Below are 12,881 nucleotides of genomic sequence, written 5' to 3'. Positions count from 1 at the left end.
TTCATTTTTTACCCCCCATCTAGCAACATGATCACTGTTCTAAATTCTTTGCTGAATTTTGTTTTTTTTTTTCCCCCTTCTAAAAGAACCAATGCCAAAACATAACAGAAAATACATTAACTAACGGCTCATACTGAAGTTGATCCTGAAGCTTTTAAGGTGTATTTTAATATTATTATTATTATTTTTTTTAACTAAGAAGGTGTATTTAACTATTTTACTTAAACATTCAAATAATCATTTGACAGGTAGTCTTGGTTATCTTATAAGAGCTGAAAGTGGATTGAAGGATCCATATGCATAAGAGCATTGAAAATTGGATAGAATTGCTAAGTTGATGCATCTATGTACAGAAGTCCATAAGGCCTTCTAGACTTTGAGAAATAATGTGGCAGTTTAATGAGCCAAGTTTCATGGTCAATGAACTCTCTAAATTTGACAGCATCGATAAATCAATTAATTTCCTCATCAGCTACAAGACGAAGAATAGCATACTGCAAGAGAATGAATTGAAATAACTGCAAATGTGGTAGGTGACACCAATGGTGAAGTTTTATTTAGCAACTTGAAGATTTGGGCTCTCCACCATTTACCTAGTTTGATAAAGAGTTTACTCTGGATATAGTGTAATGAAATTTCCATCTTCAGAAAAAGAAATTGGGAGTCAATGTGTCGCGGAGATGCAGATTTTCCCTTGTGGAGGCTATGACAGTAGAAATAGAGAGAAAAAAAAGTATTTGGGAACAAAAAAATATATAGATTGGTATTTTCGATTTATTGAATATCATAAACCAAAACAGCTAGCATCTTTAGAACAGTGATATTAATGCAACCAAGCAAAAGCTATGGAAGGACCATCCAGTTACCGCTTAATTAGTAACAACGGTTTATTGAAGTGGTATGCAATCTGCTAGCAAATTGTCAGTTTGTAAAGAGTAGGGAAATTCTTTTTTTCTCCCCCAGTTTATAACTTGTGCTGTGTACCATTTTGGTTGATGGGTAGACTCTGGAGTTTTACTTTATGGCTATTTTGGAAGACATGATTTTCATATTTATATAACAAAGCACAAGAAAGGGAACTATAGGCTGTCTGAAATGAGTGAATGCAGAATCATGCAGGAGATAGTCACATGTGGAAGATAAAATGAAGCTTACAGCATTAATGTCATCATATATTTCTAAAAAGCCTTGTTCATTTGAAAAACCAAGAGGTAATTGACTGTAAGGTCATTGAAGAAGTCATAGGAGCTCAAGAATATGGAGACAGAGGAAAGTCAGAAAATAGTTGTCTCCTGAAACTAGAGTCTCTTATACTCTTGGATCTTCCGAACATGAACATGGTCAATGAGCTTAGTGCCATCCTCAATGTCCTTCCAGAACTTGACAGCTCTGAGAGTATCAGAATGCCATGCATTGAAAAACTTACTAGCTTCCTCAACGGCTACAAGTCTATCGCAATTCATGAGGCTAAGCATAACAGACTGCAAGGGAATTATTGAAGTCGTCGAGAATGAAGGAGATGACACAAATGCTGAGACTGTGTTTGGAAACTTGAAGATTTTGGCTCTTCATCATTTACCTGGTCTCAGCTTTTACTTTGGAAACAGTACCACGAAATTTCCATGTTCGGAAAAAGTAGTTGTGAGTCAATGCCCTGAGATGCAGAGTTTCTCTTGTGGAATTATAGACAGCAGGAAGGTCGAGTCAATAATTACAGAAATAGTGAAAGAATGGATGTAGGAACAAGAAAATATAGAATGGTATTTTGACTACATTGAATATGATAAACCAAAACATCAGCTTTGGGAGGGTGATGTATGAATGCAACTTTGCAAAAGCCATGGGAGGATCATCATCCAGTTACTGCATTGCAACTTCTGTTTACTGAAGTGGTATTAATGATTCAGTAATTTTATAAATGTTTCTCTCTTTTGTTAATTATGTGACTGAGGCATACTATTGTTGTCCATCTTCTAGAATATGAGACAAATAATTAAGCAAATTCTGGTTTGCCTCCACATGTTTTTTCTTTTGTTGGCTTGGAACACGATGTCCAGAATTATGAAGAGGATGTATGCAGCTCATCTTTTGAATGTAGAATCTTTTAGTCCCATTCTCAGTGACGTCGAATTTAAATCACAAACTGTTTGCGATTTCTCTGTGGACCATGGACTAGATAGTGTATGGCTATCTTTCCGCAAGTGCACATCAACAAATATTTTGTTTCATGCAAATATTTGTAATTACTGATTGGCTTACACACTAATATGCAAGAAAATTAAAGGTGCTTAGATAAAAAAAATAATAATAACAAAAAAGAAGAAGAGAGAGGTAGAGCCTGAAATAGAAGGACTTATATATATATATATATATATATATAGTGACATAAATTTGTACCACCTTTTTTCATGGCAACTAAAGTGATATTAATTTATTAGTTTCTTACACCTGTCTTATGTTTAAGTTATAGTTATTTATTGATCATTTATTTACTTGGTTTCTCCTATTATTTTTATCACTAGATCTAAATTTAGGTTATTCACGCAAAAAAAAAAAAAAAAAAAATGTATATTGAGGTTGCTCGGCCCATGTCATGTTCAGAGCATAAAATTTCATCGGGTTTTTTCGATAACTAGCCACTTTACAATTGCATTTTAGAAAAATAGTAAATTTTTTTATTTTTTTAAAAACTAACCAATATTTTACCCGTTTGGACTAAAGTACCCTTATCTACAAAAGCTTTCTTTTCTTCTACACAGCCGTTCGTTCGTGGGGGTGGGGTTTATACAAAACTGTTCGTGGGGTTTCTCTAAACTCTTTGCATCTTATCGCCTCTCACTCTCATTTTTTTTGTATTTTCTCAGATCTCAAACTAAAATCAGGTAAAAATTTTATCTTTTTTCTTATTAGATGAAAGTAAGGAAATATGTATTTTTTTTGTTTTTTCTCTTTCTATTTTTTCTTGTAAGTTTTATTAGTTTAGGGTTTTTTAAGCTTTTTATTTGATATGGGTATGCAAGAAATTGATTTATGAGATGTTCTATGTGATTTTAAAGATACTTTAGGTGGCATATGGTTTGAAAATGGGAGAAATTTTGTGTAAAACTGAAAAATCGCGAAAAACAGTAAAAATGGAGGAAATTTGGCGAAAAAGATGAATTTCCGCCAATTTCCTCCAGTTTGTCAGTTTTCGCAAATTTCCGCCAATTTTCCGCCAGTTTTCCGTCGGCAAGAGATGCACAAAATCAGAGTTAGAGGACTGTGGCATATTTACACTCAAGACCATCGAATTCTTACATGCTAGATTACCATTGACATTCACACAAGATAACATGGAGTTCTTTAGGAAGAAGTATGCATATGAGGTTTACAACAAAGAACTTAGCATATGAGCTGCGTGGTGATGCTTTTTTCTTTCCTTTTTTCATGTTTATAGATGCATATTATTTATTATATTTGACTTTTAATTGTAAATATAATGGTGGCTTATAATGTTCATTTAACAAAGATAACAATGTGGTATTGATGTAATGATAAGTAATTGACCTTATAGGAAATGTGCCATGTTTATTTATTAGAATTCCGTTATGCACAAACGCCTTAAGAGCTCAATTGCAAATTTTAAAAAATTTTCCGCTTGTCGGAAATATTTCCTATAGGCCGAAAAATTTTCCTACTGGAGGAAAAATGGAGGAAAAACGTTCCTCCAGTCGGAAATCCCATATGAAGAAAAATTGAAACTTCTTGATAAATTTCCGCCAGGTGGAAAAATTTTCCTCCAAGCGGAAATAGTTTTCCTCCTGTTGGAAAACATTTCCTCCAAGCGGAAATCGTTGAATAATTTTTACTCCTATTAGAAACTAATTTCCTCCACTTGGAAAATCAATTTCTAATAGATTATATAAGTTAATAGTAGGGTAAAAAAAATTGGGAGTGGAGACAAATATTATATAAGATGAAGATGGAATTAACAAAAAATGTAGTGACATTTAAAATCAATAACCATTTTAAATAAAAATAAAATTGATATATGTTTGTTTTTATTTTCAAAATCATTTGGACATTTCATAAAATGATATGTAAACTAAAGATTGAAAATCAATTCCAGAAAGCATCTTTTCATTTAGGATTAAATTCAAAAAAAAAAAAAGATATGAAATAATTATCAAAACATATTAAACCATAACACTAAATTAAAACTTTCTAATTCGAAGCATAAGACAATGGATTCGTACATCTCTGCCTATAATGTCCAACACCACCGCATCGGCTACATCTACGTCCAATAACATCTTCACCTTCGAATGGTATGCGTTGCATCCTTGGTCTACCGGCTCGCCTACGTGTCCATCTTGGTGGAAGAACAATGCGACTTGCCACGTCATCCGGGACATGCCACTGTTTTTCATCTAACAAAGGATAAATGGACTCAGCATAAGCTGCACGATATGCATCCGCGGTGTAGTAATGAGAACACATGCCATAAGGAGCAATTTTTTGGTCTCTGCAAGCGGCAATACAATGATCACAAGGATATTGATCAAGATCGAAGACTTTGCATGAGCATGTTTTTGATTGGAGATTAACTGTACCCCTCAAACTCCCACCTTCCACAAGAAATTCATGCATATTAATGGCTTTCACACGTAGTCCGATGGACTCCAAATTTCGTAGTTTGAGTTGCTCTTCCATATGGTCAGTCACAGGCTTTGTCAATTTTGCACCTGCAGTACGTCGCTCATAAAACCACCTTTGCAGTAAATCCCGTATGTGCTCTATTAATGCTACTATTGGCATCTCTCTAGCATCTAGCAGAATGCCATTCAAGCTTTCTGCAATATTGGTGGTCATGATAGTGTACCTTCTACATGGACAAAGAGAACATGCCCACCTTGTAGGGTCACATGATCGAATGTACTGGGCAGCTCTACTGTTTTTTGCCTCAATTTGCCCCATATAAAACTCAAAATCTTCAACCAAATATGCACTAGCTGCGAGCATGAAACATTGTATTATTGATTCATCTTTCGCATGTCCATTTGCTTTAATATTTCTGCTTATATGGTACGTGCACAACGCATGGTATGCATTGGGAAAAACTTTGCGTAATGCCCTTTCAATAGCGGGGTGTCTATCACTCACAAACACCAAATCTGGAAAATCTCCGATGGCATCCTTCAGGTTTTGGAAAAACCATGTATATGCTTGCTCGTTCTCTCCATCTCCAATGCCGAAAGCCAAAGGATATATTCTGTAGGTCACGTTTGTTGCGAAATAATTGTTCAACTACTATGATCTCACAGCCAGTGAACTTTGACGAAAATATGGCCATAGAACCACTTTTGTTGCTCGATGATATGTGGTCACTTGTAGCACGATGAACCCTAACATCATCAACTCCTTCATTGTTCATTTCAGGATGTATATCATTATCATTATCCGGCAACTCATGATCAAAATCTACATCATTATGACCAACATCATCCCCTGCTGCATTGTAATTCTCATCATGATCAATATGATGCAACTGCTCATACTCCTCGTCGTTAGGAAACCGTTCAGCATAGTCACCTCCAACATCAACTCCTTCGTGAATGTTAAATGATGTCCAGGCCCCCCCACGAACATCAACTTGATCTCTAAACTGAGTTTCTTGAACCATAATTTCCTGAGATGTAGCCTGAATTGGTTCAGTACCGGAAGCTTGTGGTAGACGACCGCCAATTGGAGGACAAGAAAAAGAATGAAGATTACTCCCACTATCCGAAGCAAATGCTGTTTGATGAACATTTCTACATACATGTTCAACTTTTGAAATCACCTCAACATACAATGGAGGCCGCATCATTGTCATCCCTCCATTCCTCACTTCTTGAAGAAAGCATTTTACATCCCTATCACATCGTATTTCTGTAGGATCCAACTTTTCTGCACATCGTCCATATATCCATTTTAGCTTTAGAAAATATTCATTTCGATCTATCTCAATAGAATTGAAAATCTCATCCTCTAACTCTGATTTTGTGCATCTCTTGCCGACGGAAACCATTACATTTTTACCATTTCGATATTCCCAATCACCACTATCATTTTGTACCAATGTTCCATTGTATAAAACCGCAATTACAATGTCATCATCTTCCATTTGACTACAAAATTAAATGAATAACGTTAAACTAAATCAATAAATATATAAAATTTTGAATAATATTAAACAAACATATTAACTGTATTAAAAAAGTTGATTCTGTTTTTTTTTTCGGGCCAAATATAGCTTTTTCCTACTGGCGGAAAACTGGCGGAAAATTGGCGGAAAACTGGCGGAAAACTGACGGAAAACTGGCGGAAAAATGGCGGAAAACTGGCGGAAAATTGGCAGAAAATTGGCGGAAATTTGCGAAAACTGACAAACTGGAGGAAATTGGCGGAAATTCATCTTTTTCGCCAAATTTCCTCCGTTTTTACTGTTTTTCGCGATTTTTCAATTTTACACAAAATTTCTCCCATTTTCAAACCATATGCCACCTAAAGTATCTTTAAAATCACATAGAACGTCTCATAAATCAATTTCTTGCATACCCATATCAAATAAAAAGCTTAAAAAACCCTAAACTAATAAAACTTACAAGAAAAAATAGAAAGAGAAAAAACAAAAAAAATACATATTTCCTTACTTTCATCTAATAAGAAAAAAGATAAAATTTTTACCTGATTTTAGTTTGAGATCTGAGAAAATACAAAAAAATGAAAGTGAGAGGCGATGAGATGCAAAGAGTTTAGAGAAACCCCACGAACAGTTTTGTATAAACCCCACCCCCACGAACGAACGGCTGTGTAGAAGAAAGGAAAGCTTTTATGTAATTTTCAATTTTATCAAGGGTATTTTTGTCCCAAGGTGGCTAGTTTTTTTTAAAAAAACAATTTTGCTATTTTTCTAAAATGGAGTTGTAAGGTGGTTATTTATGGGAAAAACCCAATTTCATTAGAAGGGCTCAGATCAGAACTCACATCAATAACCAAATGGCCACAATAGGCTGGGCTTTTGACTTAGAGAACATACTTTGGGTATTGGCTAAAGCTTTGGATTGGATTTATTTGCTCAATGGTCCGTCCGGTAAAGTTTTGTCACAGAAAGTTAACATTTTTGGTAATTAAAACTGGTTGTTTACTTGAACAAATTGATATAATAAGCTAATATATATGAAAAAAAACCTCCATAAAATAAGTAAAAATAAATTAATTTAATTAATTCGCCTGGTCCACTGAAAAAAATAATAAATAAATAAATTGAAGCCTAAAGATTAGGGTATGACCCTGCCCATTTGAACAATACATATATTCCACACTGGTCCTTTAGGGAAAAAAAATAAATAAATAAAAAATGCCACACCTCGATTTGGTCCAGTAATTTTTGGACTTGGGCTTCATTTTTGAATTCATAAAGACAACAAAATCATATTTGCGACTTATTGGGCTTTTTCAATGTTTATGGATTTCATTGAATTTGAATGAGAAAAAAATGAAGTAAAAACAAGAAATTTCTATTAGCTTCGCCAATTGATTGGTTGTTGCCTAGTGTTTTACAAACGGTGTAAAGATATTATTGGAGTCAAGGTAACTTATGCATATTGGTCAAGAGCGCAACCCCAATGATTAATAAATACTCTTGCTTGAAGTAGAGTAAATTTTCAATTTTCAATGCAGCGTGTTAATTGGGTTTGAAAAGCGTAGGTTTTGACAAGTATTTATTTGTCTCTTTGTAGTTAGTGCAAGAGACATTGACATGGCACCTAACCATGTTTCAATACAAAGTTTCCGGAAAATCAAAAGTGTTACATCACCATATTTCGTTAAAAAGTTATCCATAAGATAAAATCTGATAACATTCAACTTCTTGTATATATGCAATCACTCAGTATCAGCAAGGAGGTTCAGGGTTCCATGACCTAAGCAAAATCAAGGTTCAGGCAAGCAGCAGCCCGTTCTTCTTCCATATTACCGCCCTGTTTGTTTTGTTGTGCTGTTTTTATATGCTTACTTTTGTTCCTTGATTTGTCTTTACTTGCTCTGGTTGAATTTTAATTCTCATTAAATTTTAGTTTAACTTTCTATATATATGTTCATCTAAAGCTTGTGTTAGGTTAGGTACCATTATTAATTCCACTTCCTTTGCATTCCAGCTTGTACTGGGGATTGTTCCAATTTGTTTTAGATCATTAAAGAGAAAGACAGAGATAGATAGCGAGAGAGAGAGAGAGAGAGAGAGCTGGCTAGCTGCGAGCTTTGAAAGGAAGAACGGCTAGAAGAATAATAAATTGGAAGCAAATCAAAGCATGGAATTAGTTATTAATGAGCTTGTTGCAAAAATTAGTGAGTACACTTTTCACCTAGTTGGTCGAGAGATTAGGTATCTATTTTTCTATACAAGTATCATTGAGAAACTCAGAACCAAAATTCAGCCATTGGAGCTTGCAAATGATAGGCTGCAACATTCCATTGATGAGGCTGTAAGAAAAGGTGAAGAAATAGAAACTGATGTTGGAAGTCCAGCTGAGTAGAGTAAGTGGTGTCATTGATGAGGCTATGGATTTCTTAGCAAACCAAGGCCAAGCAAGTACTACTAGTAGGTGCTTAAATGGGGCATTTCTAAATCTGGTTTCATGGCATCAACTAAGCAGAAAAGCAAAAAAGATGGCCAAGAATATTGTTGCTAAAATTCAAGAATCAGAGAAGTTCCAAAAAATTTCTTACGGTCCCATTCAAAGAAGGTCAATCGAAACCAAAGGCTACGAGGTGTTCGAATCAAGAAAGTTGACTTTGAGGAGAATTATGGAGGCATTTAGAGATCCTAATACCATGATGGTTGGGATGTATGAGATGGCAGGTGTTGGCAAAAACATGTTGGCTAAAGAAGTTGCAAGGCAGGCAATGGAAGAAAACCTATTAAGTGAGGTAGTTTGGACTACTGTATCACAAAACCTAAGTTATGAAAATATTCAACAAGAACTGGGAGATAATCTTGGAATGGAGTTCCATGAGAAAAACTTATCTGCAAGAGCAAATTGACTAAGACATTGATTGGGTGAAGAAACAAAGATCCTTATAATTGTAGATGATGTTTTGGAAGAACATTTCCTGTATAGAATTGGAATATCTTTTGGGAATGATCAGAAGCAATGCAAGATATTACTGACCTCTAGGTTTCAAGATGTGTTATCTGATGATATGGGGGTCTAAATTTCCATGTTGGAATTTTATCCGAAAGTGAATCAATCTACTTGTTTAAAAAAAATTGTAGGTGATGATTTAGTTGAAAAAATTGAGTTTCAATCTTTGGCAATCCAAATTGTTGAAAAATGTGCTGGCTTACCACTTGTGATTGCATCCATAGCAAGTGCATTGAGAAAGAGGAGCCGTACTATTTGGTAAAATGCCTTACATGAGCTAAGAATATCTAATCCAAATAACATTAGAGGAATGCATGAAAAAGTGTACTTTAATATGAAGATGAGTTACAATTTTTTACAAAGCGAAGAAGCAAAATCATTGTTGTTGCTCTGTAGTTTATTTCCAAAAGATGCAAACATAGATATTATCATCTTGTTGAGATACGATATTGGTTTGGGCGTGTTTCAAGACATTACTAATTTGGAACAGGCAATAGACAGGGTGATAACGTTCGTTGAAAATATGAAAAGTTCTTGAAGTTAAATTGCATGATATCATTCGTGATGTTGTTATAGAGATTGCATCTAGAGATAAACATTGGTATACCGTGAAATCATTTGTTGAGTTGGGAGAGTACCTAAAGAACAAAAAATTTGACGATTCAATTGCATTTTTAGTCCTTAGCTTCCCAAATGTTGATAAGCTTCCCGTAAAAGGGTTGGAAAGCACACAGCTTCAGTTATTTTCAGTTCAGGTGCATAGCCAACCATTAGAAATTCCTGATTTCTTCTTTGATGGTCTTCAAGTTATAGGTTTGAATAATGTAGCTTTAAAGCAACTTCCTTCTTACTTTCATAATCTCCGAACATTGTGGCTTGCGGGATGCAAATTGGGAGGCACAACTTTAATTGGAGAGTTGAAGAATTTAGAAATTCTTAACCTTTCACACTCTGATTTCGAGGAGTTGGGAAGTGAAATAGGAAAACTGACTAGACTACGATTGTTAGATTTGAGTTATTGTTAATTTGCCATGAACTTGAAGTGATTCAGCCTAATGTCATTCAAAGTTTGTTATGGTTAGAAGAATTGAATATCAAAAGTAGCTTTACAAATTGGAAGGTTGAAGGAGTAAATGGTCAGGAATGAAGGAATGCTAGTCTTGATGAGCTAAAGAATTTGCCTCAATTTAGCAATTTATGTTTATGCATACCAGATGTTAATGTTTTGCCTAAAGGCATATTTGGTGAGCATTTGGAAAGATATAAAGTAGCAGTAGGAAAGCACTGGTCAAAATATACTATTTATGAGGATTATGCTAATGGATTTACTACAAAAAGCTTGATGCTCCGGCTTTACAAACAGAATGCACAAGGAATTACTTTAAGAAAATTGAAGCTGAAGCTCTACCATAATAGCCAAGTAGATGAACATGGTCATAGAAGTTTGTTTAAAATTCCCAAACTAATACATTTGGATGGATTCAAGGGTATAAACAATGTTGTTGATGAATTTGATGAAGAGGGTTTACCTCAATGTAAGGATCTTTTAGTTGTAAACAATGTTGAAATTCGATATATTATAAACTTGACTGGACAAATTCATCCTCGTAGTGGCTTTCTAAACTTGGAGTCATTGTGTGCTATAAGGTTGGTAAAATTAGAAAAGATCTATAACAACAAACTCACATCTAACTCTTTTGGTAAATTAAGATGAGTCCAAGTAATAAAATGTCATAAATTGAAGAATATTTTCTTGTTCACCATCCCAGTCTGCAAGAGGAAATTGAGGTGATTGAATGCAAGATGATAGAGGAAATAATTTTGTATGAAAGGGAAGCCAATGCTCATGCCCATGATATTAAAAATCAAGTCATCAGTAAGATTGAGTTTCCTCATTTGCTTTTACTGAAGTTGAATCACTTGCCAGAGCTACTGCAATATTACACTAATCATGAGTCGAAGACAACTAGCAGGTCCATGCCTCTTTTTGATGAAAAGGTACAATTTAGTTGTTTTTTAGATTTTGCATACAATGTTGTTAATCTCTTATATTGTTTGTTTTGGTATGTTTCCTTTACATCTATGGTGACTTTGTTTTCCATAGGTTATGCTATCCAACATAGAGGAATTGAAATTGGGAAATGCTCCATTGTGAAAAACTATGGGATAGTAGATTTCAAGAAAGCTTTCGTAATTTAACGAAATTGGAAGCGTGGTGCTGTCATAATTTGAAGAGTCTAATGCCATCATCTATGACTAAAAATCTTGTGCAACTAAAAATCCAGTGGTATTCCAATGCAAGTCCATGGAAGAGGTAGTAGCTATCTCAGAAGGATTAGAAGAAGAAGGAAGGTTGGGAAAGATTTTGTTCCTCAAACTTGAATCTCTTCAGCTGAATCAGCTTCTAAACCTTAGAAGGTTTTCTGTAGGGGATTCTCTTGAATGTCCATCATTGGTCAAAATAAAGATATATGAGTGCAAGAAAATGGAAGATTTCATCAACAATGGTATGCCAATAAATATTGATAACCAAGTTTGAACAGCCTCTCTTCCATGATAAGGTAGTATTTCCCTTTACATTTTTTAGTTATATACTTGTTATGTTTTTTCTTGTTTATTTTTAGATGTTTCTACTAGTTTATCTTTTTAGTTCCAAACATGATCAAACTTAGAACTTGGGGTTGAACAAGTAATTATCCTAACTATGTATCTGTATATATGTGAAATCTCATTTTTTGTTCTCTTAAGTTAAAAGAACTCAAAATTTTCCGAAATGAAGTCTTAGGTGAGTTATGGCGTGACAAAGAATAGAACAAGGCATTCAAGCGCATGGTAAAACTGGAGTTGTTTGAACTTCCAAAGTTGATGCATCAATGTCATAAAATTAGACTGCTCCAACTGTCCAAAGCCTTTGAAGCTGTGGAAATTCTGGACATTTGAAGATGTTACAAATCGAAAAGCCTAATTGCTTCCTCAATATATCTCAAAAATTTAAAAGCTTTGAGTATTTCAGGATGCCATTCATTGACAAATTTAATGTCTTTTTCAATTGCAAAGAGTTTGCAACAACTCACCGAAATGAGTGTGCCGAAATGCTGAAGAATGACATAAATAATTGGAAATGATAAGGAAGATAAGGAAGGTTCTGAAGGAGAAAGTGACGAGATTGTGTTTAACCAGCTGAAGGTTTTAATATTCCATGATTAATCTAGTCTTAGGAACTTTTACAGTGGAAATAATATTTATGAGTTTTCCAAATTTGACGAGATTGGAGGGGAATCATTGTCCAAAAATTTGGTGCTTTTCCCATTGTTTAGTGGATACACCAAGGTTGGATGGAATAATTGTTGAAGTATATAGGAAGTGGATTTGGCAACAAGAACATTTGGCAAGCATTTTAATGATTTGGAGATTGAAAACAAGTTCGGGATTTGAATGATGATGACGATGATGTTAATAAAACCCTAAAAGATTTGAAAGAACCATTGAAAATGGTATAGTAGTATCCCATTGCAGCATTGCCTTGAGGATATATTGTACATTTTTCACATTGCCTTGCTTTTCAATATGTAAACTTATAATATTTATAATATAGTATACTAGTTGAGAAATATTGTTTGGCCATGTCACTAATATAATTAAGCTTATGGTTGAGTTCATATCTAAATCCAAAAAAAAAAATTATAATTTTTTTTTCTTATCTCATTGGTAGTT

The 12,881-nt window shown here is 34.3% G+C and overlaps 1 protein-coding gene across 1 annotated transcript; it reads right to left on the bottom strand.

Annotated features, from left to right (window-relative positions):
• Positions 1-4,913: 4,913 nt before the first annotated feature.
• Positions 4,914-6,839, bottom strand: LOC132799749 (uncharacterized). The gene is made up of 2 exons (XM_060812262.1): positions 6,709-6,839; positions 4,914-6,149 (listed from the first exon to the last, which is right to left on the bottom strand). The coding sequence occupies exon 2, from the start codon at positions 6,143-6,145 to the stop codon at positions 5,135-5,137; it is 1,011 nt and encodes a 336-aa protein (XP_060668245.1). The 5' UTR covers positions 6,146-6,149; positions 6,709-6,839; the 3' UTR covers positions 4,914-5,134.
• Between the last annotated feature and the right edge of the window lie 6,042 nt (positions 6,840-12,881).

This window comes from Ziziphus jujuba, chromosome 10, assembly GCF_031755915.1.
Source record: "Ziziphus jujuba cultivar Dongzao chromosome 10, ASM3175591v1".
NCBI classification, from domain to species: domain Eukaryota; kingdom Viridiplantae; phylum Streptophyta; class Magnoliopsida; order Rosales; family Rhamnaceae; genus Ziziphus; species Ziziphus jujuba.
This window is presented reverse-complemented; position numbering and strand designations above follow the sequence as displayed.